This window comes from Panthera leo, chromosome D1 (assembly GCF_018350215.1).
Source record: "Panthera leo isolate Ple1 chromosome D1, P.leo_Ple1_pat1.1, whole genome shotgun sequence".
Lineage (NCBI taxonomy): Eukaryota > Metazoa > Chordata > Mammalia > Carnivora > Felidae > Panthera > Panthera leo.
The window spans coordinates 6640844-6668150 of NC_056688.1; the positions used below are offsets into that span (position 1 = coordinate 6640844).

The 27307-nt window shown below is 42.4% G+C and overlaps 1 protein-coding gene and 1 pseudogene across 1 annotated transcript in view; one reads left to right on the top strand and one right to left on the bottom strand.

Annotated features, from left to right (window-relative positions):
• RAB39A (RAB39A, member RAS oncogene family) overlaps positions 1-26818 on the top strand; it is a 30180-nt gene extending 3362 nt beyond the window's left edge. Inside the window, 2 exon segments of the mRNA XM_042907346.1 lie at positions 22865-23211; positions 23214-26818. Coding sequence (XP_042763280.1) covers positions 22865-23211; positions 23214-23290 — 424 coding nt within the window. The 3' untranslated portion in view covers positions 23291-26818.
• Positions 15113-15286, bottom strand: LOC122201570 (annotated as a pseudogene).
• Positions 26819-27307: the final 489 nt, after the last annotated feature.

Genomic DNA, 27307 nt, shown 5'->3' on the forward strand with positions numbered 1-27307 from the left:
TGCCGCTTTGATTTTTTTTTTTTTTTAATTTAAGTTTATTTATTTATTGTGAGAGAGAGACAGAGAGCAGGCAGGGGAGGGCAGAGAGAGAATCTCCAGCAGGCTCTGCCTGTCCATGTGAAGCCCCAACATGGGGCTCAAGCTCACGAACCATGAGATCATGACCTGAGCCACCCAGGCACCCCACCACTTTGAATTTTGAATCATCATAGTGGACGAAGTTTCGCAGGAAAAGAAGAAAGAATATTGTTCAGCACAGGGTGACTCAGGATAAATATTAGAGGGCATCAAATATAAAGTTCTAAATTTTGAACTTCCCGTAAAAAGCACTTAAAGCAATATAAAGATAAAGTGAGGGGCGCCTGGGTGGCTCAGTTTGTTGGGCAACCGACTTCGGCTCAGGTCATGATCTCACAGATCGTGAGTTCGAGCCCCACATCAGGCTCTGTGCCAACGGCTCGGAGCCTGGAGCCTGCTTCAGATTCTGTGTCTCCCCCTCTCTGTGCCCCGCCCTTCCTCATGCTCTGTGTCTCTCTGTCTCTCAATAATAAATAAGTGTTAAAAAAATAAATAAAGATAAAGTGAGATAAAGAAATAGCAGTGTTGGCTGTAGGGCTAGGAAACCTCAGGGCTTCAAACCAGATTTTGCCTTTTATTCCTTGTTGTCTGATCTTCGGGGTGTTATGGTTACAGCCAGTGATTGCAAAGCTCAGATGCAAAGAGAATAGCATCCTCTTGGTGCCATGCTTCTCAAAGTGTGTTCTGCAAGAACAGTTACCTTTGTGATTCTCTTGAAAAATGAATTCTGTGGCCAGGTAAGGTTGGGAATCCCTGCATCCCATGTAGAACTCTCTTAGAAATTCATATCAAAGGCTCTCAGAAGTACTGTAACAAGCCCATTTAACCTTGATTAAACCAGCATGTCTCAAATGTATTTGACAGGCTCTTTTTAGAAGGTAAAAATCCAGGTGCCTGGGTCGCTTAGTTGGCTGAGTGTCAGACTCTTGATTTCGGCTCAGGTCATGATCCCAGGGTTGTGGGATTGAGCCCCACATTGGACTCTGCACTGAGTGTGGAACCTGCTTAAGAATCTCTCTCCCCCGTGCCTCTCTCTCCCACTTGTGCATACGCTCTCTCTCTCAAAAATAAAAAATAAAAAAATATGAAAATATATGATAACTTGTGTTCTAACGAGTACAACCCCAGGGAAGCTCCCTTGGTGAGTTGGTGCAGTCACATTCTTTTTTTTTTTTAATATTTATTTATTATTCTGAGAGAGAGTGCGCGGGACAGGGGCAGAGAGAGAAGGAGAGAGAATCCCAAGCAGGCTCCACACTGTCAGCACAGAGCCCGGATGTGGGGCTCGATCTTAGAAACCCTGAGATCATGATCTGAGCCGAAATCAAGAGTCAGATGCTTAACCGACTGAGCCAGCCAGGCGCCCCAAGTACAGTCGCATTCTTTAGGCGGAATCCCTAAACTGTTGAGGTTTGGAGCAGTGGGAGACCTCAGGAGCTCATTAACCAGCTCGTTAACAAAGGGCTGTAAGTAGTAAGTGCCAGAGAAGGGACGCTGCCCCCCACCCCGCCCCGCTCCACTGGGCCCCCAGAACCTGAGGATGGCCTCTGCCTAACAAGCTGAACATTCTGGACCTCTCCCTACCCCTCTGTCTGTCTTGTCATCTCTTCTCTAGCAACCCTTCTACTGTGTATCTCTGTCTTCCTCACGTGTCCTTCCTCTCCTTCAGCTGAGTTTTGTTTTTCCATTGCCCCTTTCCTGGATCTGTCCCTCTTCATTTCCTCCCATCCTCCCTCTTTTTCTCTCCTTCCTTTTTATGTTAGTGTGTCGCTTCCTCTCCTATTTCTTTCTGGCTTCTCTCCCCTCATCTGTCCCTCTGGCTCCGACCTGTCTGTGTTCCCTCCTACCCCTTCAAAACATTGATACAAAGTTAATGTGTAAAAGTGGCTTAATTTATGTTCTCTATTTTTAATTTTAAAAGCAATGTCTATTTCTCCTTAGAAGAATTTTTTTAGAAACTTTTTTTAATGTTTATTTATTTTGGAGAGGGAGAGGAGAGATGCAGAGAGAGGGAGAAGGAGGGAGAGAATCCCAAGCAGGCTCCACGCTGTGGACGCAGAGCACAAGGCGGGGTCCATCTTACAAACCGTGAGATCATGACCTGAGCCGATATCAAGAGTCAGAGGCTTAACCGACTGAGCCACCCCGATGCCCCAAGAGAGTTCATTAAGTGCCTAAACTAAATTGTTTTCTTTTGTTTTGTGTTTGATTCCTACCCTCTTTACGACAGTTCATAGACTTTAACAGAAAAAGATTTTCCAATCCTGGATTGCTGGGTTCACAACTGCACACATAACAGAGCAGAAACTGTCCATAGTTAAGCTCCACAATCACTGCAGTCTCCTGTCGTTACAGGTTTTAGACACGATACAAGCAAGGCTCTATTTGTACTGAGTAATCAGATAAAATAATGTCCTGGTTCAAATTATTTGTGCCGCAGGGGCGCCTGGGTGGCTCTGTCGATTAAATGTTCAACCTCAGCTCAGGTCATGATCTCACAGTTTGTGGGTTCAACCCACATGTCAGGCTCTGTGCTGACAGCTCAGAGTCTGGAGCCTGCTTCAGATTCTGTGACTCCCTCTCTCTCTCTCTCTCTCTCTCTCTCTCTCTCTGCCCCTCCCTCACTCTCACTCTGTCTTTCTCTCTCTCTCAAAAATAAATAAACATTAAAAAAAATTTTTTTTAATTATTTGTGTTGTAACAGAAATCTAGCCAAATTAATTTAGATGCTTGGGATAAATTATAAATGATCCAGATCTCCTGAATGACGAAGGCTCATGGAATAGACAGGTGTCTGGAAGTATGGAAGCTCCAAAAGCAAGAGTTTGTGGGTTTTCACTCTGGTTCATTTTCTTCTCCAACTCGTCCAGCTCCCAGTTCTCGTAGCGTCTGAGCCTCTTACTCAGACTCACGGAAGAAAATAATCTCATGGGCCACTTGACCATCTCGTTTGCTACGCATTGACTACCATGAATCAGCTTCCCCACAGCCACATTTTAAGATACGTATACACATAATACAAATGCAAATATACCAGGTATGTATGACAAGTCATACAACACAAATGTATCTGTGAAGGTCTACTTTTTGGAAAAGAGAAATTCACAGAAGGAAGTGACCAATCATCCCAAAAAGGATTCTGTGGTGTTTCCAGGTAAAATGGTATGTCAGAACGAGCCAGCGTCTTTTCTAACAAGCGTAACGGAATGTGAAAAGATGCCACAGGTAGCCAGACATATTTTTATCCTGCAGAGATTACTTGCCTTGTCCCCTCGGGACATTCAGACCATTTTGAGTGACTCTGTAGTCAGCACAGTCAAGAAACAAGCTAGTAATTAGAAAAACCTGTCATTGTCTTAATTTCTTTTTTCTTAATAACTCCGTTGATGTGGTGGATGTGGCCACAACCTCAGTGCCCCTATTGGTACATGAAGGTGGTTATACATCCTGAAGTAAACTAAATATTATACGCCCGATACCTAAGGGCCCTGGGCTGGCATTAGGCAAAATTGCAAAGTAGGTAAAGCTCATTCTTCGGGACTTTTGGGGGCTTTCCCACTTCTCTTCTGTATTTTGGGTAGTGAGTCCTTGGCCTGTTCTTGTCCTCTGTCCTCCCTCACATCCCTTCATTGTCCATTTTGGCTTCAGGGAGAGACACGAAATTACCCATGGTCGAAAACAACTTAGTAAGAGTCTTGCCAGGAGTGTTGCTGTTCTAAAAGAGGGCGGCCACCTAGTGAGAGAATGTCTCATCCTGATGCTTGCCTGTTAGCAGAGCTCCAGGTATGTGGCCGGTGGGTGTTGGAATCTCCTCTCCTGACGCTACAGTGATGACCACGTGTTCTGGCACCTTGACCCCGTGTTTAGCTTTCACAGCAAGGGCTAGAAAAAGAAACTTAGAGATGATGTTGTGAGTACATAGAACACCACAGTAAAGTCTTCACTTGAAGAAAAGTGCTTTGCTCAGAGAGGGGGTAGAAATTTCTAGCCAGTGTCACTTTGCCAAGCATATACAGATTTTTTAACAACTTCCCTTTCATCGTCATGTTGCTCTAAAGTTTTTAAAGAGGACTTCTTAGGGGTGCCTGGGTGGCTCAGTCAGTTGAGTGTCTGACTTCAGCTCAGGTCATGATCTCATGGTAAACAAGTTCACAAGTTCGAGCCCCCTGTCGGGCTCTGTGCTGACAGCTCAGAACCTGGAGCCTGCTTCGGATTCTGTGTCTCCCTCTCTCTCTGCCCCTCCCCCACTCTCATAAATAAATAAACATTAAAAAAAATTTAAAGAGGACTTCTTGGAACGGCCTAAGGATATTTCTTATATTAGTTATTCTTATCCTGACTGAGTTAGAGGGAATCTTCTTTTTTCTAGTCTGCTCGGTCAAGCAGTAGAAAAGGTGAGTGGAAAAAGTGATACTGACACACACACACACACACACACACACACACACACACCAGGGAACATCACATATTGCTTTAATAAGCTATTTTAATTCTTTCTAAAGCAAAGTACCTGCAAACCTATACTTCTGATTTTAATAAATCCCTAAATGTCAGCAACTTTTCATCAATTCTGCTAATACATAGTTTAGGGAAGTTCACTTTAAAAATTGCTACCCCAGGGGTGCCTGGGTGGCTTGGTCGGTTAAGCATCCAACTTCAGCTTAGGTCATGATCTCAAGGTTCGTGAGTTTGAGCCCCGCATCAGGCTGTGTGCTGACAGCTCGGAGCCTGGAGTCTGCTTCGGATTCTGTGTCTCCCTCTCTCTCTGTCCCTCCCCCACTCACGCTCTCTCTATTTCTCTCTCTCTCTCTCTCTGTCTCTCAAAGATAAATAAACACTAAAAACTTTTTTTCTTTAATTACTACCCCACACACTCTACCTGGCTTATCATAAAACATCTTTTTATGGTAGAAACAAACAAACATTGTTTTCTGAAAGGAATCACTTTATGTAATAAAGTACTGGTCTGACTTTTAGGAGTTCCAGAAAAACATGAAACAAAGGTTAAAGTATATTTATACTTTAAGCTGTGAAAAGTGTTTCAAAATACAGGTAAGCAGTTCTGCATATAAGCACGACTAAGTAAATATTGATGGCTAGCTGACATTAGTTTGGTTTAAAATCTTAACAGCATTCGTTCTTCTTTTTTTTTTCTTATGTTTATTTTTTTATTTTGAGAGAGCAAGTGAGCTGGGCAGGGGCAGACCAAGAGAGAAAGAGAATCCCAAGCAGGGTCCAGGCTACCAACACAGGGCTTGATCCCAGGGACCACAGGATCATGACCTGAGCCAAAATCAAGAGTCAATCAGATGTTTAACCAACTGAACCACCAAGATGCCCCAGTGAACAGCATTCTCTTAAACATTCTTGAGATGTAGTGACTTTTTCTGTTTTCCTTCCTATAGTAGCAATTCATTTTTAATTTAGGAACATTTTGCTAAGTCAAATGACTGTATTACTGGAAGTATGTCTTTTAAGACCATCAACTGGTATCAGTAGCTAGGATATAACTGATATAACAAAACCATCAAAAATATCTCAGTGCTGGGGTGTCTGGATGACACGGTCGGTTAAGTGTCGACTCTTGATTTGGGCTCAGGTCATGATCTCATGTTCCATGCTGACAGTGCAGAGCCTACTTGGGAAGCTCTCTCTCGCTCTCTTTCTATCTTTCTCTCTGTCTCTAAATAAATAAATAAATTTATCTTCCTTTACTAAGAATGTTTAGAGTGTTTTTTCTTCTGATATTTAATTTTTTTTTCTAAATTTTTTTTTTTTTTAACGCTTATTTGAGAAGAGAGAGACAGAGCATGAGCGGGGGAGGAGAGAGAAAGAGGGAGACACAGAATCTGAAACGGGCTCCAGGCTCTGAGCTGTCAGCACAGAGCCCAACAGGGGACTCGAACTCATGGACTGCAAGATCATGACCCAAGCTGAAGTTGGACGCTTAACCAACTGAGCCACTCCGACGCCCCTCTTCTGATTTTTTAGTCTTTCCAAATGTGTTTCCTTTTCGTAGGAATTTGTGTGAAACGGCCTCAAATAAATAAGGCTGAGGGATAGCCTTAATAACAGATTCCTGCCTCAGAAATACAAAAAGAATGGTGTGGAGCCCAAATTGAACCCTCTTTGAGAAGAGATTAAGAGAGAATAGTCCAAACAGAAGTTAGATAGATGTTAAGAACTTTCTGGCATTATGAAGAAAGATTGTAATTTCTTTTTTTTCTCCTTTTTTAAAATTTAAATTTTAGTTAGCATACCATGCAATATTGGTTTCACGAGTAGATTTCAGTGATTCATCAGTTATATACAACACCCAGTTCTCATCACAACAAGTGCCCTCCTTAATGTCCATCATCCATCTAGCCCCATCACCCCCCCCCCACCTCCCCTCCATCAACCCTCAGTTTGTTCTGTATCATTAAGGGTCTCTTGTGGTTTGTTTCCCTCTCTTCTCTTTGTCCCCCCACCCCTTCCCATATGTTCATCTGTTTTGTTTCTTAAATTCCACATATGAGTGAAATCCCATGATATTTGTCTTTCTCTGACCAACTTATTTAGCTTAGTATAAAACATTCCAGCTCCAACAATGTCACTGCAAATGGAAAGATTTCATTCTTTTTGATGGCTGAGTAATATTCCATTGTGTGTGTGTGTGTGTGTGTGTGTGTGTGTGTGTGTGTGTGTATACATACACACACACACCACATCTTTTTATCCATTCATCAGTTGATGGATATTTGGGCTCTCTCCATAGTTTGACTATTGTTGATAATGCTGCTATAAACATTAGGGTGCATATACGCCTTCAAATCTGTATTTTTTTATCCTTTGGGTAAATATCTAATAGTGCAATTGCTGGATTGTAGAGTGGTTATATTTGCAAGATTATAATTTCTTAAATTCTAGGCATTGCCTCTCATTTTTCTTCAGTATAGCATTGTTCAGAGTGATTTTAATAGGTGTAATTTGAGAAAAGGTTTCCTTGATTAAATGGGGTGGGAAATTGAGGGATTTGTCAGAGCTTTTAATATATGGACCTGGTAATACACATTGTGAATCCCCGAGATAGATATGAGATTTCCCAACTCAGAGTCTTTTTACAAAAGCATTTTAGTAACTGATGGGTAGGTAGGTAGGTAAGGAGATAGAGCACTTTAGGAAACAATACTTCGAAAAGAAAAAGTGTAGGCAATTCCTTAAGTTTTAGGAATATATTTGAGAATCTCACAGTTTCTTCTTTCATGTGATTCTCTATGTCTCTTTTGCTGGTGCTTCTGGACATGATACCATATGATTTAAAAGTTTTCCCTTTTAAAACTCTTGAAATTTCAGGGCGCCTGAATGGTTTAGTCAGTTAAGCATTCATCTCTTCATTTCAGCTCAGGTCATGATCTTGTGGTTTGTGAGATGGAGCCCCGTGTTGGTCTCTGCACTGATGGCATGGAGCCTGGAACCTGTGTCTGGAATCTCTGTCTTCCTCTCTCTCTATCCCTCCCTCGCTTATGCTCTCTCTCACTCTCTCTTGAAAATAAATAAATAAACTTAATAAATTACAAAAAAAAAAAAAAGGTGGAAGACAAGATGTAGTTAGTTGTATGCAAAGCACCATTGGCCGCAAAGAAAATTAGTGAGATATGAATTGAAAACAACCTGCAAGAAAGTGGGGGAGAAACATACAGGAAAGAAGCCACGGAGGTCAGCCACCTGTGGTCAACATGCTGGCCTGGCCATTCTAGTAGATAAATAACTATAGCCACAGGACTGGGAGGGAACAGACAGGCGGTCTGATACAACACTATCATTTATTTTTTTAATTTTTTTTTTGTCTTTTTTATTTTTGAGAGAGGGAGAGACAGAGTGCTAGTGGGGGAGGAACAGAGAGAGAGGGAGACACAGAATCCGAAGCAGACTCCAGGTTCCGAGCTGTCAGCCCAAAGACCAATGCGAAGCTCGAAGTCACGAACCGTGAGATCACGACCCGAGCCGAAGTCAGACTGAGCCACCCAGGCGCCCCCAACAGTCTCATTTTTTAATAATGCAATTAATGTCCAGGAAGGCTTTGACTTGCCCCAGAGGTTATAGCTCCTTAGTGGTTTGCCAAAGAACCCTGTTCTCTTAGCTCTGTATTCACTGTCCTTTCTGCTGCACCATGCCTCCTGTTGTGATTGAAGAGTTTCACTGACACATTTTGCAGTTTCTGTCTTGAAAAATAATCTGTTTGCACACAAACCCCTCCCCCTGTCCTCTGTATACCCATGTTAATTATCCTCTCCACCAAACCATTATTTTCCTGCTATATTCAGAAAACAAGGGTGAAATCGCTTTGCACAATGGTAGCAATACCGGTAACTGATGGCAAGCACGTGTGGCCGCGATGACAATTCCCTGGCGTCTACACGGTACCCCGTGACCGCATTGCTGCACTTAGTGGCAGGAGTGAGCCCTGCCGCTGCAATGAACAAACTTGTATGAAGTAGCCTGCCGTAGGTATTGGGTACTGGGCGAAAAGTAAGGTGTAGTCTTACATCCAAGGTCCATGCTGCTCTCTATGTGGTGCAGACTATGCTGCTGTAACTAAGAGCTGCCCAAATATGGCACCTTACATAATACAGAGCCTTGTTTCTCTTGCCACCATAGTCCAGAGTGAATGGTTCTGGGCGGTCAGGGCGGCTCTACCTCAAGATCACCTTCCAGGATTCTTCTGTCTTTCCATTTTCCTAGCGAAGGTCAGGTCAGAAGGAGAAGGAGGAAGCCTACTGCAAATGGCTTTTCCAAGTAGATGTACCACACAGTGCACACACTGCTTCTCATGTCCCGTTGAACCGGATTTAGGGACGGACCACAGCTGACTTCAGGAGAGCTGGGGAATACAGTCTCTATCTGAGTTGCTGTGTGCCAGCTAACACGTGGGAGTTCTGTCACTAAAGGTAGACAGGGAGAATAGACATTGGGAGACCATTAGACCTCTCTCTTACAGACTTGCAGCAAAGAAAGATAACAATCAAAGAATTGCAGTAAAGGCCAGTAAGTAGTAAATTAAGTTCCAGGGGCGCCTGGGTGGCTCAGTCAGTTAAGCGTCTGACTTCGGTTCCGGTCATGATCTCATGGTTCATGGGTTTGAGCCCCATGTCAGGCTCTGTGCTGACAGCTCAGAGCCTGGAGCCTGCTTCAGATTTTGTGTCTCCCTTTCTCTCTGCCCCTCCCCCGCTTGCACTCTGTCTCTCTCTCAGAAATAAATATTTAAAAATTTTTAATAAAATAAACTTCTAGTGGTAGAACAAAGGGAGGAATTGTCCTCTGTGCCTGGGGTGAGGGCTCATTTCAGAGGATGTGTGTGTCCCAAAGAAGACGGTCCTCGATGCTGGGACATGAAGGATCTGTGAGAAATAGCAGAAGGACCAACCGCAATAGAAAAAGAAGAGGCTTCAGGTCATGATGGCAGATTGAACGCCTATGTCTATTTTAGCTTTTTTCCCCTGAAATCTCACTAAAGTGACGATAGTGCTGTTTTGTTTTGGAACCGTAAACCCTCAAACAAGGAAAGTAGGTAAGGAAACAACAGCAACCAAATTTCGGAAGCAGGAAAGCAGATGGAGGAATGGTAAATGAATTAGGAGATTCAAGAAAACTGGCTTCTAAGCAAGCGATGGAAAAAGCTAAAAACCCAAGCCAATATATACCATCCAAGCCCTAAAGACTCAGGAAATGGCTGGCACAAGATACTTCTGGAAGTGCAGGTGCTAAAATGAGCATCATTGAATGTCGGTCTAGTTAAGAAAGATTGGATCCTGGGGACCGAGGGCGGCTCAGTTGGTTGAGCATCTGACTCTTGATCTCAGCTCAGGTCATGATCTCATGGTTCCTGAGATCAAACCCCACATCAGGCTCTGCACTGATAGCACGAAGCCTGCTTGGTATTCTCTCTCTTCCTCTCTCTCTCTCTCTCTCTCTCTCTCAAAAATTAAAAAAAAAAAAAAGGAAAGAAAGAAGGCTTGGATCCTCACATCCCTACCACCATTCCACACATCAGGTGACTTCCCCTCCCCCCACATTGGCAAAAAACTGGAAATTTTTTCTTGGAAAAGAATTAAATATACAGTCTTCAGTTGGAAGCACCACGCATACTTGAGGTTGGGGTCTCTTATTAAAAGTAAGGGCATTAAAAAAAAGAAAAGGGCATTAAGTGAATGCATGCATGTTGGATGCTATGCAGTCTAGTCCTCCCCCCTCCCCACGCAGCTCCCAGTCAGCCCCTCACCCTTCAAACAGGACATTGGTTAAAAAAAAAAATAAAAAACAGAACCCCTGAACATTGGTGAAGTCATTTCCGAAGAATCTGACTAGCCCAAGAAGAGAAACGTAAGTTAGCAACATGGGAGTTTCCTCAACTCAGTTATCCAGCCTAATTCTCTGACTGTGGGGCTTTTGGTCTCAAGGAGTAATTGCAAGAAATATTAGGGAATCTGTAATATAAAACCTAGACACCAAAACAAACAGAGACCAGAGGCAACCGGAGAAACAAATTTAATAAGGGGCAAGGGAAGGCTCACAGAGAAAAAAATAACTGTCTTTAATTTACTAATAGAGATAATGGGAAAATATTACAATCATAAAATAAGAACAGGATGCCAATTTTTTTAAAAAAATATTTTGAGAACAAAAGAGCTTTTAGAAACACAGTAGGAAAAAAAATAAAACATTCAAAATAAAGTTGAGGGATGCCTGGGTGGCTCAGTTGGTTAAGCATCTGGCTTGAGCTCAGGTCATGATCTCCCAGTCCGTGGGTTCGAGTCCCGCATCAGGTTCTGCGCTGCAGCTTGCAGACTGGAGCCTGCTTCGGATTCCATGTTTCCCTCCCTCCCTGCCCTTCCCCACTTGTGCTCTATCTCTCAGAAATGAATAAACATTAAAAAAAAATTTTTTTTTTAAATAAGTCCAGATTCTCTATCATTCTTCCCATCGACAGGTGGGTGTTTTGTTATACAGCAAGCCTGGCCTATCTTTACTAATACATGAGATAATTGTTCAGTCTAGAAGACGTTGTGCAGGGAGGGGGAAGTCACAGTTTACGCCAGGGCTCAGCAATGAAAAGAAAGTCCATGATCAGAATAAACACAGATGCCAAGAAATGATGTATCTAAAATGATGATGTAATGACACTGGCTAGTTGGGGAATGGGGAAAAGTAAGGATAGGGGGCAAGTGCACATGTAACTTTGATAAAAACACAAACTCAGAAAAAGAACGTGAGCATAGTCTGTTCAAATAACTTGAAAATAAGAGCTGACTAAATCAGAGATAGAATGAAATGAGAAAGAGAGAAACACCAGTGGTAAATCCCAAGACGTGGGGAAATGTACAAAAGCACGGGAAACCCAGCAGCACAGACAAAGCCGTATGGAAAGGGACGTAAGTCACGAAAATGGTGGGAGGATTAGAACCCGAGGAGAACTGTTGTTTAATTGTGTAGATCACGTAATGCACTGTGCTATATGAAAAATAAAATAATCATGAGAAGATGGTCATTGTCTTATTTTTATTTGGCAGACGGATGCCAGAAAGCATCGGACTGAGTGCTGAAGTCTTTTATATATTTTCTGTTAACAAACCAAATATACAAAATAAGCATCCTTCCATTATCGCCTTGCAGACAGCGAAACTAGAGACAGTTCCCTTTAATTTCCAAATAAACTGTTTCGATTTTCACACATAACTTGTTCTACCTTCCAGAAGCCGCTGCACAGTACCCATTTGAATTGCTACCAACTTAACGTACTTTAGAAAACGTGGGTGATTTCGCCTATGTGCTTTTAAGTATCTACTCTTATTCAGCCCATTTCTCTCTCCTTTTGGCTTTGCAAATCCCTACCATAAATATCAAAAGGAGAAAAGCTCTTTGCTATTCCTCTGTTCTCCCATTTGGTCAGCGTTTGCACGCCGCCTGGGCACAGTCTGAGGGTATGACCTTATTCACTTGTTGATGTATTCCTTTACAAATATTGGTAGGACACATCATGCCCAGTTCTGCTAAGATGTTAGACACTAGGGATACAGCATTCCAGAAGAAAAAAACAAAAATCCTTGCTTTCTCGGGGCTTATCTTGTAATGGGAGGAGTCAGGCTATAACCAAATAAACTGGAAAAACTACATAGGATATCAATGTTAACTGCTGTGGAGGAAAATGGAAGATAAGACTGAAACAGAGCATGTTAGGAGGTGGGAAGGCCTCACTATTAAAAAGTGATGATGTGTCATAAAAGGAAAATAGAAGAAGGTGGTCATGGGAGTTGATTCACATTCAAAGACAGAATACGGCCTGTTAGGTCTTGTTGGTAATGTGTATGTAGCCTCTGCAACCACAGACTTGATATTTTATGCAGATACCCTGGAATTACACAAAGAAGATTTTAATGTTTGTATGGATACCAAAGCATAACTTAAGTCATGAGCTCCAAGTTTCAGAATCTCGGGCCAGAGAGGGGTTGTTAGAGTCAGTAATAATAAAAGGAGAGGGGAGACTTGTCTCTTCGACTGGAAAGCAGTGCTCAGGGCCTGAATGACAAGGCCAGTGAGGCAGGTAAAATAAAGCCTCAACGCAATGACTATTCCCAGAAGGGCAGTAGGGATGTAAGGTCATGGCGAAAAGCACTCACAGGGCTAATGCACTCACAGACTGCTTGCTTCCAGCAGCCTCTGGCATCAAACTACTTATATCCTCTAAATGCCTGTTTTACAACTGGCAAAGCCACAAAAAGGACATTTCCAGGATGGAACATCTGGTTCGTTTTACCTAAGTAAAGTCAGCCAGCGCTCTATATTTCGTTGCTTTTTTAAGACGCCTGTGCACGTCCAACGAAATACATAACAACAGCAGACAGGAGTTAGATAATCTTGCCACTTTCAGATAGCATTTCAAAATAAGTAACTATAATATAGTACAAATAATCTTGTGCATTCCAGGACCTGTGGACTTTTGTCCTTCATAGGACAACAGCATTTTGTTTTCAGTGCCCTCCAGGAAACTAGGTAACTGCTTACTTTGAGATACTTACATTTTTTAGAATCTCAGGAATCATGTCGTTTGGGTCAAAAAAACACTTCAAACTCCCGAAGGCATTTCATTCACACTCGATTGCATTGCTTCTGTGTTACGTGATTCGTTGCAAATGGAAGGTCACTATCATGTGTCCACATGTTATTTCAGAGGAAAAAAGTCAGGAAAATTAACATAAATTAGACGACCATTTTTCTTTTCTAAAGCACATATACTGTAGGAATAAACTTGGAGCATCTGTCGGTTAAGCATCTGACTTCGGCTCAGGTCATGATCTCACGGTTCGTGAGTTCGAGCCCCACATCGGGCTCTGTGCTGACAGCTCGGAGCCCGGAGCCTGCTTCACGTTCTGTGTCTCCCTCTCTTTCTGCCCCTCCCTGTTCGTGCTCTCTCTCTCTTTCTCTCAAAAATAAGTAAACATTTTTTAAAGTTTTTAAAAATTAAAAAAAGAATAAACTGCGGCTCCTGGGTGGCTCAGGCGGTTAAGTGCCCAACTTTGGCTCATGTTGTGATCTCACAGTGCATGAGTTTGAGCCCACGTCGGACTCTGTGCTGGCAGCTTAGAGCCCACTTCAGATCCTCTGTCTCCCTCGCTCTCTACCCCTCCCCCCCCACTCATGCTCTTTCTCTCTCCCCAAAAAAAAATAAACAAACAAACTTTGCAGATGAATGGTTAAAAGAAAACGTGGTATAAACATACCATTGAATAGTCTTCAATCATAAAAAAAAAAAGGAAATCCTGTCACATGCTATGACATGGGTGACCCTTGAGGACATTATGCTGAGTGAAATAAGCCAGTTACAGAAGGACAAATGCTGCGTGATTCTATGGATACAAGTTGTCTAAAGTAGTCAGACTCATGGAATCGGAAAGCATAGTGGTTACCAGAGGCTGGAGTGGGGAAGAGGAGGAAATGAGCTGCTGTTTGACGGGAATGGAGTGTCAGTCATGCAAGATGAGACAGTTCTAGAGATCCGCCGTATGGCACCGTGCTTGCAGCTGACGATAGTGTAGTGCACGCTTTAAAAATTGTTAGGAGGGTGGATCTCATCTTATGTGTTGCTTACCCACAATAATTCCAAAGAAAAATGAGTTTTGGCTTCACGAAACCATGTTGAACGTTACAAAATGTCTGTTGCTTGGTTTTCTGCCCTCTTCCCTTACAAACTGTGCGGACACTATCGACCGGGGCTTTGGCCCCCAGTACCAAAAGCGGCTTGAGGACCCTGATCTAAAACGAAAGTTACTGGAAGCGTGTCTGAGGCACAGAGACATGACTGGGAGCTGGGCGGACCGGGCTTGGAATGAGTCGAAAGATCGCAGGCATTCTGGGCAGCAGGCACCACGGGGGGCCAGTGTGGTCCTCACCATATTGTTGCCCCTTTTTTTGCCTGTTCTCCCACTTCCATAAGAAGCCCCAAATGACCAGTTGGCAGTCTCAGCTGATTTGGTGGAAGCATCACAGGGTTCTCTAGTGAAAGCGTTTCTCCTTTGCATACTAAAACCTTGACATCAGCAGAGTTCAGAGTCACAGGGATTAGAAGCAACAAAAAATTGTAGTGACTCATTAAGTGCGATTGTGAGAGGTACCATCACCCCACCTCCACCCTTTGTTTCCCAAACCACAGCATCTGTGCCTGAGGACCCCCCCCCACCACACACACACACACACACACACACACACACACTGTATCCCTCGCTAGTTTAAAACACAAATGTCGTGGGTCATCCCAAAATCTCACAAGGTGTTACCTCCTGGACATTGGTGTAACAGAATCTTAGCCCATTCCACGGTTTTATAAGGCCAGATGCTTGTAGGTGATTGTGACATGGTAAGATCAACGAATCCCATGGCACCCGTCCATTTCCCTGTCTCCTCCTCGGCTAAGTGAGATCTTTGATCTGCAGCCAAGTGTGGGATACCATGTCTAGATGTAAGGGATTCTGTAAGTTCATAGACGGCGGTGCTGGCATGGTTTGAGTCCAGCATAAACGTCTGTTACAGCGAGGACGCATCAGTGTCCCTTCCGTCATGGTCCCCCCAGAGTAAGATGCCATACCAAAAGTGTCAGTAGCTGCTCGAAAGTTAACTATTACGCTGAAAAGAACAGATACTGCACTTGATCTTAGCCCAAAGGCCGAGAAGCGATGGACAGTTAACTATTAAACAGTGACAGTCCAGGAGAGAGAACTCTGTCTTTGTTGAGCCCAGTCACAGCCTCCGTCTTTCTGCCATGATGTCTTTGAGTCCAAAGTGGGGTAGAAATACTGACAGATAATGGTAGGGCAGGATATTTTGTTTCGCCAGTTATTAGGAACTCCTCCACAGAGGGGAGGCTGGGGTGCGTATTCACACAGAATACAAGGATTCATGTGCTCTAGACCCATCTGCATACCTCTTCTTCCCCAGACCTCCTTCTTATCAGTCCCCTGATCTTGTTTTTTCCACCATGCCAAACCTTTAGCCTCTGCTCATGAATTGGTGTAGATCCCTACCTACCTGTCTCCATCTCTTCCTCTGCAAAAAGTTCCACTAGAAGTTCCAGGAACGGGAGGGGCTCTCTTTTCCACTGACCTTCAAGTCCATGGTGGAGCGGGGTTGACCATTGTCAGCATAGTGTGCAGCGCCATGTGTGAGGCAGACTTGAGTTTCTTCCTCTTCAGTTATGGGGAAATCCAGATGAGGCCATGGGTTGAGAGGGTCCTGCAAAAGCAGGCCTGCTTGGGGTGTGAGCCTTGTCACTCCAGGTCCCCTTAGGATCTACCCCTGTCTTACATGTATGTATGGCTTCACTTGGTGACTAAGATCCAGCCTGATGAAACGAGAATACCTAGCTCCTGATGAGCACTCAGATTACACAGTCACTTGGTGTCCCACAGCTAGGCATTTGGTCTCTGTCAAAGCCAGGTTGTAAGCCAAGAACTACTTCTCAAAAGTATGATGGCTTTTGGCAAAAAGGGTGTACCTTTCTTCCCAAATGCCACTCCTGTAATTGTCCGATGGGTCCCTCCCCGGGCCTGATAGAGCATCCCAGTCTGCCATAGGTACTTCAGGCAAGCACCGTTAGGTCTGATGGACCATGGGTCAAGTAGCAAAGCTGCTTGTATTGTTGCTTGGACCAGCTGAAGGGACGTCTCTTGCCTTCAGCCCTGTTCAAGCTAGTGGCCTACTGGCTGTCCCACTAAATGGGTCAGAGAAGTAGATTCGGATACTATACTAGTGTCCTCCAAGAGCCAAAAAGGCCCACCAAGTATTAGGCTTTTTTCTTCTTGGTAGGGGGCATAAGATACCACAGCTTGTCTTTGGAGAGGTTTTCACAGCATGCCTCAGATTAAGAGATCCCTGTCCCCCAAGACACTTCACAGAAATTACTGACTACCGTATTTTCATGGGATATATATTTAGGATACGTGGATATATATTTCATTTACCCACTCTCCCCTGCCACTGGCACACTCATAGCAACTCAGTGACCTTGGTGTGAGAACATAACATGCTGCTAATAGATCTTAATGTTGGGCACCGACATGATCTTAATGTTCTTTTTTCACACTAGTATCTCTTTCCCTCAAACGTTCTCATTCTCTCTGCCATTTCTCCCATTTCCCCAATGGCTGTGTTCATGGCTTTACCAAATCAATCATTTATTCCCTCACTAAGAACGTACTGAGTGCCCACTTTGTGCCAGGCCCTTGAGAATCACTGGATAATCAGTGATGAGCATAGACACGGCGCCCACTACCTCTCACAATTAGCAACCCAACATCCTGGATTCAGAAAGTGGAAGGCAGTGGAGAAGGATGGTACGCAAGAGTACTAGCCTTGAACACAGTGATTCTGCCCACCAACCTGAGAAACAGATTCTGACCAAACAACCGCCATTTTTCCTTCAATGCAGGTGTCTAATGAGAGGAGTAGAGTGTTCCTCCCGTTCTGCTTCGTGGGGAGAAAAAGTTCGAAATGGAAATCCTGTTTCTTCCTATGGTAGAAGCCTAAATGTGAGGGAAGAGGGAGAAGAGTTTCTCCTGAACCAGCGCTATTCCTTTGCAGTGATGAGTGTCTACATGGGAGTGGTTATAATTAATTCATAGTGACACCAGCCTGCCTGGTTGAGTGATCTTCCCCAGAAACATTCGGCTGCACGCTGGCCTGATCCGGAGGTAGTTTTCCCAGATGAGTATAGCAGTGGGGGGGAGGAGCTTGGGAATTTTGATATTTCTAAGAGAACAATTATAGTGATGTCTCATGGAAGGCAGTAAAAATAGGAGGGTATTAATGGATAGCAAGTCATGGAATTGCTGAGTAGATTACAAATCTTGATAACATTTTGAAATTATCACAGTAAAAATATGCTGCAGGCTATGAGATTTTAATCAAAACGTAGGCTGTATATTTGCAGTTTTGGAAGTAGTGAATTTCTGATGACGAAAAGGAAGTAGGTGAGAAAGAATGACGAGAATAGTTCATTAGAAATGAGGAAGCCACAGGGCGACCGAATGGCTCAGTTGGCATCTGATTTCAGCTCAGGTCATGATTTCATGGTTCCTGAGTTCGAGCTCTGCGTCGGGCTCTGTGCTGACATCTCAGAGCCTGGAGCCTGCTTTGGATTCTGTCTCCCTCTCTCTCAGCCCTTCTCCTGCTCGTGCTCCCTCTATCTCTTTCTCAAAAATAAATAAACATTACAAAAAAAAAAAGAAAAGAAATGAAGAAATTAGGTAACAGAGATGACACCAGACAGCTCCTCCAAATAAGTGTTGAAATCAACGAACAGAATGAGAGGAAGTGCGATGGAAAGAAAAACGAAGCAAAGTGCTTGAGTCTTCAGCATGCGGGGAATGACCTCGCACTTGGCAGATGACAGAAGATGATAGAGCCAGATGGCAGAAGCCTCAAAGGAGCAGGGAATTTTTTTTCTTTTCTTTTCTTTTCTTTTTTTTTTACAACTGGAGTTGGGAGACAGTTCTCTGGAAGTGAGCCTGGGAAGCATAGGCCACCGCCTCTTGTGCCTACAGAATGAACAACTTGAACGTGTTGCGGGGGGGGAAGCTGTGTGGTCAGGAAATGAAATTAAATACAGCAGCTTTCAGTAAGGCAAGGAGGAGGGGAAAACATTCCGAGAGGAGACTGTTCTTTAAAATGGGATGGAAGTTCCTAATAGTGTAGTTTTCAAGGTATAAAAGAAGGAGGTTTCTTTTATAATCAAAAGGAGATCTTCTGGGGCGCCTGGGTGGCTCAGTTGGTTGAACCTCCGACTTCAGCTCAGGTCATGATCTCACGGTCCGTGGGTTCGAGCCCCGCGTCAGGCTCTGTGCTGACAGCTCAAAGCCTGGAGCCTGCTTCAGATTATGTGTCTCCCTCTTTCTCTGCACCTCCCCCGTTCGTGCTCTTTCTCCCTCTCAAAAATAAATAAACATTAAAAATAAAAAAGGAGATCTTCCACTTGGGGGGGACAAAGATCTTCCATGATTCACCTTCCCCATTGTATCACCATCATGCTAGATGTATCCTCTTTCCAGTCTCGCCAGAGGGTAGCATCATAACTCTTAACTTTCCCAAAGCACACCTGACACCAGATTGGAATGCATTCATTTATTTCTCTCTCCCTTCTCTTCCTTCTTTCCTTCCATGGCCCGTCCCCCCCCCCCCCCCGATATTTTTTTCTTTTCCTTAATCCATTCATTCAGTGAGACTTTCAGAGTCCAGAAGAAAATGGTTATAAAGTAACCTGCAGCAAGATGTTGTTGCTTATAAAGAATTGTTACCCCAGGGTACCTGGGTGGCTCAGTTGGTTGAGCATCCAACTCAGGTCACAATCTCACAGTTCGTGAGTTCGAGCCCCACATCAGGCTCTGTGCTGACAGCTCAGAACCTGGGGTCTGCTTCAGATTCTGTGTGTCCCTCTCTCTGCCCCTCCCCTGTTCATGCTCTGTCTCTCTCTCTCTCAAAAGTAAATAAACATTTAAAAAATTTTAAAAAAAGAATTCTTATCATTAACTCAAATTCTTTACAGGGAGGCTGACCTACATAGTTATTTTAGGATCTGTACCCTACCTATAATACTCTCGAGAACTTATGGATACCTAAGTGTTACCCAAGAAAGGAGGTCCAGAGAAAGATACACGCTCCCTTTCAAGGTCCAGTTTCAGTCGGTAAGCCTGTGTCTTCCCCTAAATAACTGACAGTAAGGATGCCCAACTGTGTTAGGGAAAACCTACCCCAGGGCACAACTGTATCTGAATCTGAAGCCTAACCATATCAGAATTCTAAACTAATATCCGTACCCACACACAGAAACTGAAGGCCAAGTTATTATATGGAAAATGGCAGATGTCATATTGAGACCATTTATCCCAACTAATCATTAATAAGGGCTGTTTCTATAGTGTATATGGCATAGAATTTGCTATAATTTTGTTCTATAGAATGATTTGCCAACTGTATTCCTAATATGTTTGCAAAATTAAACACACAGGCCTGGAAAACATGGCATTTTCTCCAGTGTAAGACATGCCTCTGCCTAATATATGAGCATCTCAACATTGAGTTTTCAACCACAAAAGTATGTTTTTATAAATTAAACTAATGGTAAATTAAAGAGGAGGGAGAATAAAAGTAATGCCAACTCAGTGCTGAGTAAATTAAAGCTTTCAGTTCAATCACATAGCCTTAATTAGGTTTCTCTTAAGGCGCCGCACATCTACCTAAATTCACACATATAAAGATGAAAAGCAAAACAATAACAAATTATGCCTCAGTTTTTTTTTTAAAGCAGCAACTTAAATGAACTGCAGTATTTGTAGCCTGACAAATATAGTGGGAGATTTTTCTTATTGTCAGTGGCCGTAGAATGCAGTAGTCCTTCAGAAAATATTCCTAAAATATTCACTTGAGAATCTCTCTGCTAAGAATTCTGAGGAAAAACAGGGAAGTGGGAGAAAGGGAAAGAAAGAAGAGGTAAAGATACTTTCTTCACACTCCCACAGCAAATGGTACTAAGGAAGTCGTGGAAGAGGTAGAGAGAGCCCCAGTGACCCACTGGCCTTCCACAAAGATCTCTCGTGGCCAGGCAAGTAAGAGAGGCTCATCTCAATGCTCGAGGTCACTGACGACTTGGAAACTGAGACACACGTGAGCTGTGCCTCCTACAGCATTTAGCACTTCCCTCTCCAATAAGATTACTTAATCCGATATGACAGATATCAAGTAGCATCTATCATTTGCCAAGCAATAGGATTGTTAGATACATATAGGAAACATGTCTGACCCTCAAGGAGCCTTGAACTGCGTGGGAGACAGCCCAGCCAATCCAGTCAGTACATTGTGAAAGTGGACGTAATCATAATGGCGGTGTGCCAAAGGCTCAATGGAATTATAAGAGATTGCCTAAGAGAGGTGGGGAACAAGAGGTCAGTGACAGGGAAGACTTCTCATATTTATGATTTTTGAGCCGACTCTTGAAGGAGAAATAGGAGTTTGGTAGGCAGAAAAGGGTAGAAGACATTCTAGGTAGAAAAATAACACGTAAAAGCAAGATATATAAAATAGTGTGGCCTTGCCACCTTGCCTCATGATTCAATCAGAAAATAGCACAGGGGCGCCGGGATAGCTCAGTCGGTTAAGCATCCAATTCTTGATTTCGGCTCAGGTCATGATATCACGGTTCATGGGATCCAGCCCCGCGTAGGGCTCTATGCTGACAGTGCAGAGCCTGCTTGGGATTCTCTTTCTCTCTCTCTGCCCCTCCTCTGCTCACACACACGTGCGCGCACACACTCCCTCTCTATCAAAATAAATTAATAAACTTAAAAAAAGAAAGAAAGAAAACAGATAGGAACAGCACACTTGAGGGTTAACTGAAAGTTTAACCAAGTGACTATTTCTGGAGATATGTATGGGCAAGGTCACCAAAAAAGGATGGTGAGGTGTTCAAAGTTACCCACAGCGAGGGGCGCCTGGGTGGCTCAGCTGGTTGAGCGTCCAGCTTCGGCTCAGGTCATGATCTCATGATTCGTGAGTTCGAGCCCTGTGTGGAGCCTGCTTCGGATTCTGTGTCCCCCCTCTCTCTGCTCCTCCCCCACTCATGCTCTGTCTCTCTCTCTCCTTCAAAAATAAATTAAAACATTTTTGAGGAGCGCCTGGGTGGCTCAGTCGGTTAAGCGTCCGACTTCAGCTCAGGTCATGATCTCGTGGTCTGTGGGTTCAAGCCCCGCGTCAGGCTCTGTGCTGACAGCTCAGAGCCTGTAGCCTGTTTCGGATTCTGTGTCTCCCTCTTCCTCTGACCCTCCCCTGTTCATGCTCTCTCTCTCTCTCTCTGTCTCGAAAATAAATAAATGTTTAAAAAAAATTTTTTTTTTAATTTTTTTTGAAAAATTAAAAAAAAAAAAAAAGAGTTAGCCACAGTGAGAAGCCATTCACCGGCCAAAAGAGACAGGAAAGAGAATGGGATTACCTGAACCCAGCAGAACCCATGAGAAAGGCACTACCCAACGGGAACCTTGACCAGAAATAGGAACAAGCTACTGCCAAGCCAGGATCTAGGGGAGACAAAGAGAAGGGTAGATACCCTGACCTCCTTCCTCTGGTCACCAGCTGATGCCTCCATTGGCTAAGTCCCACAGCAAGCCCAAGGACAAGGAAGTGTGGAAAAGCTTTCCGTAGATGACACCTTCCCAAGGCCCAGACAAGAGCAGACACTAGATTTAAGGGCCAAATGGAATGCCTAGCACAGATTCATAACCCATGTGCAAGCAACTTCCTGTTTCTCGAATAGGTATCGCACAGGACCATTCCTGTAACGCACGTTATAACAGGCTTGGCTTTGTTTCTTCTTCCTCAACTGATGGGGAGAGGGGCTCCTTGAATTAAATGACAGGGACAGAGAAATTCTTAAGATCTGGTTTGTTGGGTAACCTCTGCCAAATCTTCACCAAATCTTCCTATCGTCATATTTTTAATCACAGTAATGTAATAATCTATCAGATACTTTTTTGTTGTTGTTGTTATTATGTTTATTTTGAGAGAGAGAGAGAGAGAGAGAGGACACACGTGGGGGGGCGGGGGGGGGGAGAGAGAGAAGGAGACACAGAATTTGAAGCAGGCTCCAGGCTCTGAGCTGTCAGCACAGAGCCCCAAAGAGGGCTCGAACTCACAAACTGTGAGATCATGACCTGAGCCCAAGTTGGACGCTCAACCGGCTGAGCCACCCAGGCGCCCCCCTATCAGATACTTTAAAATAAAAACACATAGTCTTAAGTGTGAGATAACATACCATGTAAGTGCTTATTTATCTATCTGAAAATAACTACACTTTAATGTTCTGTCAGTGGATGAAACCCGCTCTCCTCTTAGTCTCAGAATATTTTTGTTCACTTAAGACACTTCCTATTTGGCTGGGGCGCCTGGGTGGCTCAGTTGGTTAAGCGTCTGACTTCAGCTCAGGTCCTGATCTCACTATTCGTGAGTTCGAGCCCCGCATCAGGTTCTGTGCTGACAGCTCAAAGCCTGGAGCCTGCTTCGGATTCTGTGTCTCCCTCTCTCTGTCCCTCCCCTGCTCGTGCTGGGTCTCTGCCTCTCAAAAATAAATAAATATTAAAAAAAAAAAAAAAAAGACACTTTCTATTTGGTTTATAAATTCTAGTGAAGTCACATTACGTCACCTTCAGATTTTATTACGGTGGGGGCAGAACAACGTACTCTTTCACAACCTGTTTTTCTATTTATTTTTCAGATCAATAACTCGATCTTATTACCGCAACTCAGTTGGCGGATTTTTAGTATTCGACATTACCAACCGACGATCTTTCGAACACGTGAAAGATTGGCTGGAAGAAGCAAAAATGCACGTACAGCCATTTCGGATTGTATTTCTGCTGGTGGGACATAAATGTGACCTGGCTTCGCGCCGTCAGGTTACAAGGGAAGAAGCTGAAAAGCTGTCGGCGGACTGTGGTATGAAGTATATAGAAACCTCAGCAAAGGATGCCACAAATGTGGAGGAATCCTTTACAATCCTGACCAGAGACATATATGAACTTATCAAAAGGGGAGAGATTTGTATTCAAGATGGCTGGGAAGGGTTAAAAGCGGCTTTGTTCCAAATACGGTGCATTCTTCTGAGGAAGCGGTAAAACCCAGGAAAGAATGCTTCTGCTGACTTCCCACAGGCCAGAGGACTCCCGTGAACAGACTGGGTGTCATCCCAGGATCAATACCAATGTTAACTTCAGCAGGAGACGCAATGGCAGCATTTAGGACACAGTTATAAATCGATGCTAATGCTATTTTGTAAGGTATTTAATGCAGAGCCCTATGCTTGCTGGTGACACTACCAGATTGGGGGTTGTGCTAAATTATCAGGCAAAGCAGACAACCTCTTCTTGAAACTGGAGTGTCTCCGGAATGACCCCCGTTCTCCCTTTGTTAGCACATAGCTAACCTTAATGTTCACATATACCAATATTACTCATTTTTCTTGACAGTTTGAAATGGGTTTTTTGTGCATATATAATCTGATCGAAAAGATTCTATCAGGAATTACGTTCTCCTGAGCTCATCTGTTAATGCTGAATAGCAAAGCGGATTTAAAAGTGCAGTGTTTGCTTACAAAGGAAACGATCTCAGAGGTATCATCAACTAGGACGAAAATAGTAATTCCATATTTAATGTGCCAGATTTTAAACCATTCTTTGAAATATGTATCCTCCCTTAATTTGCCTGAACGTAAGAAAATAAGTTTTATACTCATTTTTGTTCTCTGATTTCTTGCTCTTGATAGATTTATGTTTTGTAAAGATATCTAAGGATCCAAGCAAAATATTTTATCGCAAATATTTGTAAAAATAAAAATGAAGGACCATTCATCAGCAAGTGTTTTGATGTTATAGTATATTGTCCTTATTTAGACAAGAAAAGTTCGTTTATATACCGACATTTTCAAAGAAAGTAAATGCAATTTACCTTGAACTGTTGTCAAAATTATCAGTATAGGTAAATACGGAATGTTTTTAGTGATCGCTTTTTTGTCCAATTAAGTTTCTGAATTTCCCGGTTCTGGGACAAGAAAAGTATAGGAAAGAAAGATTTATCTGCAAGGAAGATTGGTTAGATGTTTGATATATTTAGCATTCAAATTGCTTTTCAGTAAAATTAAAGATAGAATACTGAGTTAAGGCTATAAAATGACTTTTGAGTTTTCTAATTTTTAACTTATTGATTAAATTCTCCTCCTGGAAGGGATATTTTGATAACAATAGTTTACAACATACATTTCTGTTCTGTTCTGTGAAGCATTCCCAATCACAAAGGGGCACCAATGCAGCCACCTTTTTGGAATTATGAGGTTTACTGTCAACCTACAGTATCTTCACTTGTTTGAAAACCAAAGTGATATGGTGGAAAGAATATTTAACGAGAAATCAGAATACCTGGGTTCTAAGCTTGCCTTTGCTGTACCGGTATCTGAACACAAGTGAGTCACTTAACCTTGCTAAGCATCCATTGTCTTAACTGTAAGATGAGAATAATAACCCCATTTATTGTGTTTCATGGACTAATTTTGAGAATCAAGCGAATCATGTGACAAAGCTTTGTAAACAGAGAAAGCATTGTGCAAATACATAATGAGCTTGGTCTCAGCTGCTCACGGGCATACTATTATATTTACAATGGATGAAAATGTTGTTTTCTCATATTCTTTCCCATTTCCACATTCTGCAGAGGGAGCAGAGGAAGGTGCAGGCTTTCCTGGACCTGAGGGATCTCTTGGTTTCATGTATGCCCTGTGCCCTCGTGCCCTGAAACACTGCTCCTCCCAAGTGGAAATGATTGGGAGGGAAATCCCAGGAGACATAACTCCATCCGGAATCATGTTTGAATGTGGTTTTGTGCATCTTTGAAGTAGATATTTGATTATATTTTAAATAATTGTACATTTTCTAGGTTCATGGAAGTATTTTTAATAGTGCTTATGGAGAGAAGAATATAAATTATAACATCACTATAAGATTTTGAATAGTTGTATTGTCAACATTTTCTTGATCTCCTTGCATTCGTTTCACTTGAGTGAGTTCAAACTGTAATTGATCAGGTAAGAATACCTGTCCCCGCCAAATGTGAAACAATTTATTTTTACTGCTACCGTTTTAAATCTTACGTTACAGTTTTGCACCAGTCCAAAATGGCACCAACTCAAAAACTGGGTATCTCACAACAGTTTAAAGTTTAAACAGGCACCTGTGCCTACTTGTGAAGTTAAACAACTAAAATATAAACTATGATTTAACTTCTGGACACCCTTTAAAATACTAATGGTGGGGTAAAACGAACATTCAGGCTAAAGGGTTCTGATGTTTTTCAAGACTTAGAATAGAACTAAGGAGGCAGAAGAAACAAACGGAAATGCAGGACCCCCAAAGTTGATGCTTAACCAAGATCACACATGAGCAGAAGCAAGCCTAGATCTCTAGTTCTCCTTATACCTTAGTTGGGGTTCTTTTCATTACCATGCTGTGTCAGGTGTGTGTGTGTGTGTGTGTGTGTGTGTGTGTGTGTGTGCTGAAGAAAAGGGAAAATGTGATCTAACTGAATCCACAAAATTCTAAAATTGGCCATATAATTTTGAGGTTATGGAAGAGTGGTTTGTGGTACAACAATATTAAAATGAACAATAACTACAAAGATCTGAGTTCTTATGCAAGGTTGCCAAATTTCTGTATAACCTTAGCCAGATATCTTTATCCATATAGATATATCTATATAAAATAACTGACCTATTTTCTTACACATCGTTATGGAGAATGTGGATAGTGACACCGAGATAAAAATGTTTGCTCCAGGCAAAACATTTTGACTAAGTGTCTTAGAAGTCAGGTATACTTGAATCAGATATCATTGATATTATTTCATTTCAATTATTCAATTTAAATTTAAACCTATTTAAATTTAAAATTTAAAACTAACGGATGATGTAGCTAATTACTATTTTTAATAAACATGATAAAAAGGAAATGAAAAACTATCTAATCATATGATACCCTTTCCCTGAGAAATGCTTCTCCTCTTGAACTGTATTAACACTTCGCATACAGTAATGTGATGTTCATTAAATGGTAAGCTGAAGCCAAAATGATTTTGTAAACAGAATGCTTTTAAATGTGGCCTTTATGTACATAATAGTAGCAAACAAGATTTCTTGGAGAGTTTACACTAGATTTCCAAAAGCCTCAAAATACTCCACGATTGTTTCCAGGGGCGACCAAAGCAGCCTTTATTACCATTAAGAGGACTTTCCCAATCTATTAATCCAACTTTATAGTATTCAAAAACTGAATCTATGGATTAATAAAATCCTTTTAAGAGTACTTTTGATTCTATATTGCCTTTGGTTCAATCAAGTACAAAGCCTCGCAGACTTCAAAGAGTGCACTATATTTGAATAATTTCCTTAGGTCTGACCGAGTGACAAGGATGTGAAAGACTAAAGACTCATTTCATAAGCTGATTCATTTGTTCCCCAGTAACTGCCTGCAAAGATTTAGTTGGAAATGCAAAGGAAGCATGTAATCTTTAAGAAAAAAAAAGAAGAAAGACTATAAAGGCTTTAAAGTTAGATCCTTTGTGTTTTAAAATAGAGTATGTTCCCAACAAGAAGCTTAACTCTTGGAAATTTCACAGCTGGTAAAAAGTTGTCTCTGGTTCCGAATCCAGATCTTTCTAAATCCCCGTGTCTTCACTAAACCTTCCTGAGTGACCAATCTTCACCTGATACCAAAATAACTAGCAAACCATTCTCCCGAATTTGGGTGAACGACTACATGACTTGGTGTTTCTATAATCCTAGAATGACGGTAGACACACGAGTGCTGAACTGTAACAATCTGTGTCAATCATTACAGACTCTGGTTCGCTTATTATGCGTAATCATGTTGGAGAGTAAATGAAGAGAAAAGAAACAATTTTAAGATTATTTTTAAAGTTAATCTTCCTTATTGTTATCTCTCTGGGTGAATTTTTTTTGTCTTTTTTTTAAATGGTGCCTAAAACATTGTCTCATTGATGTGAACTTTGGTGACTAGCAATCAATGGTTATTATGTTGAATTAATCCTATTAAATGTGAGTCTCATATACATGGTTTTAATTTACACATTCCATGGAGAAACTTGTTTTGCTATA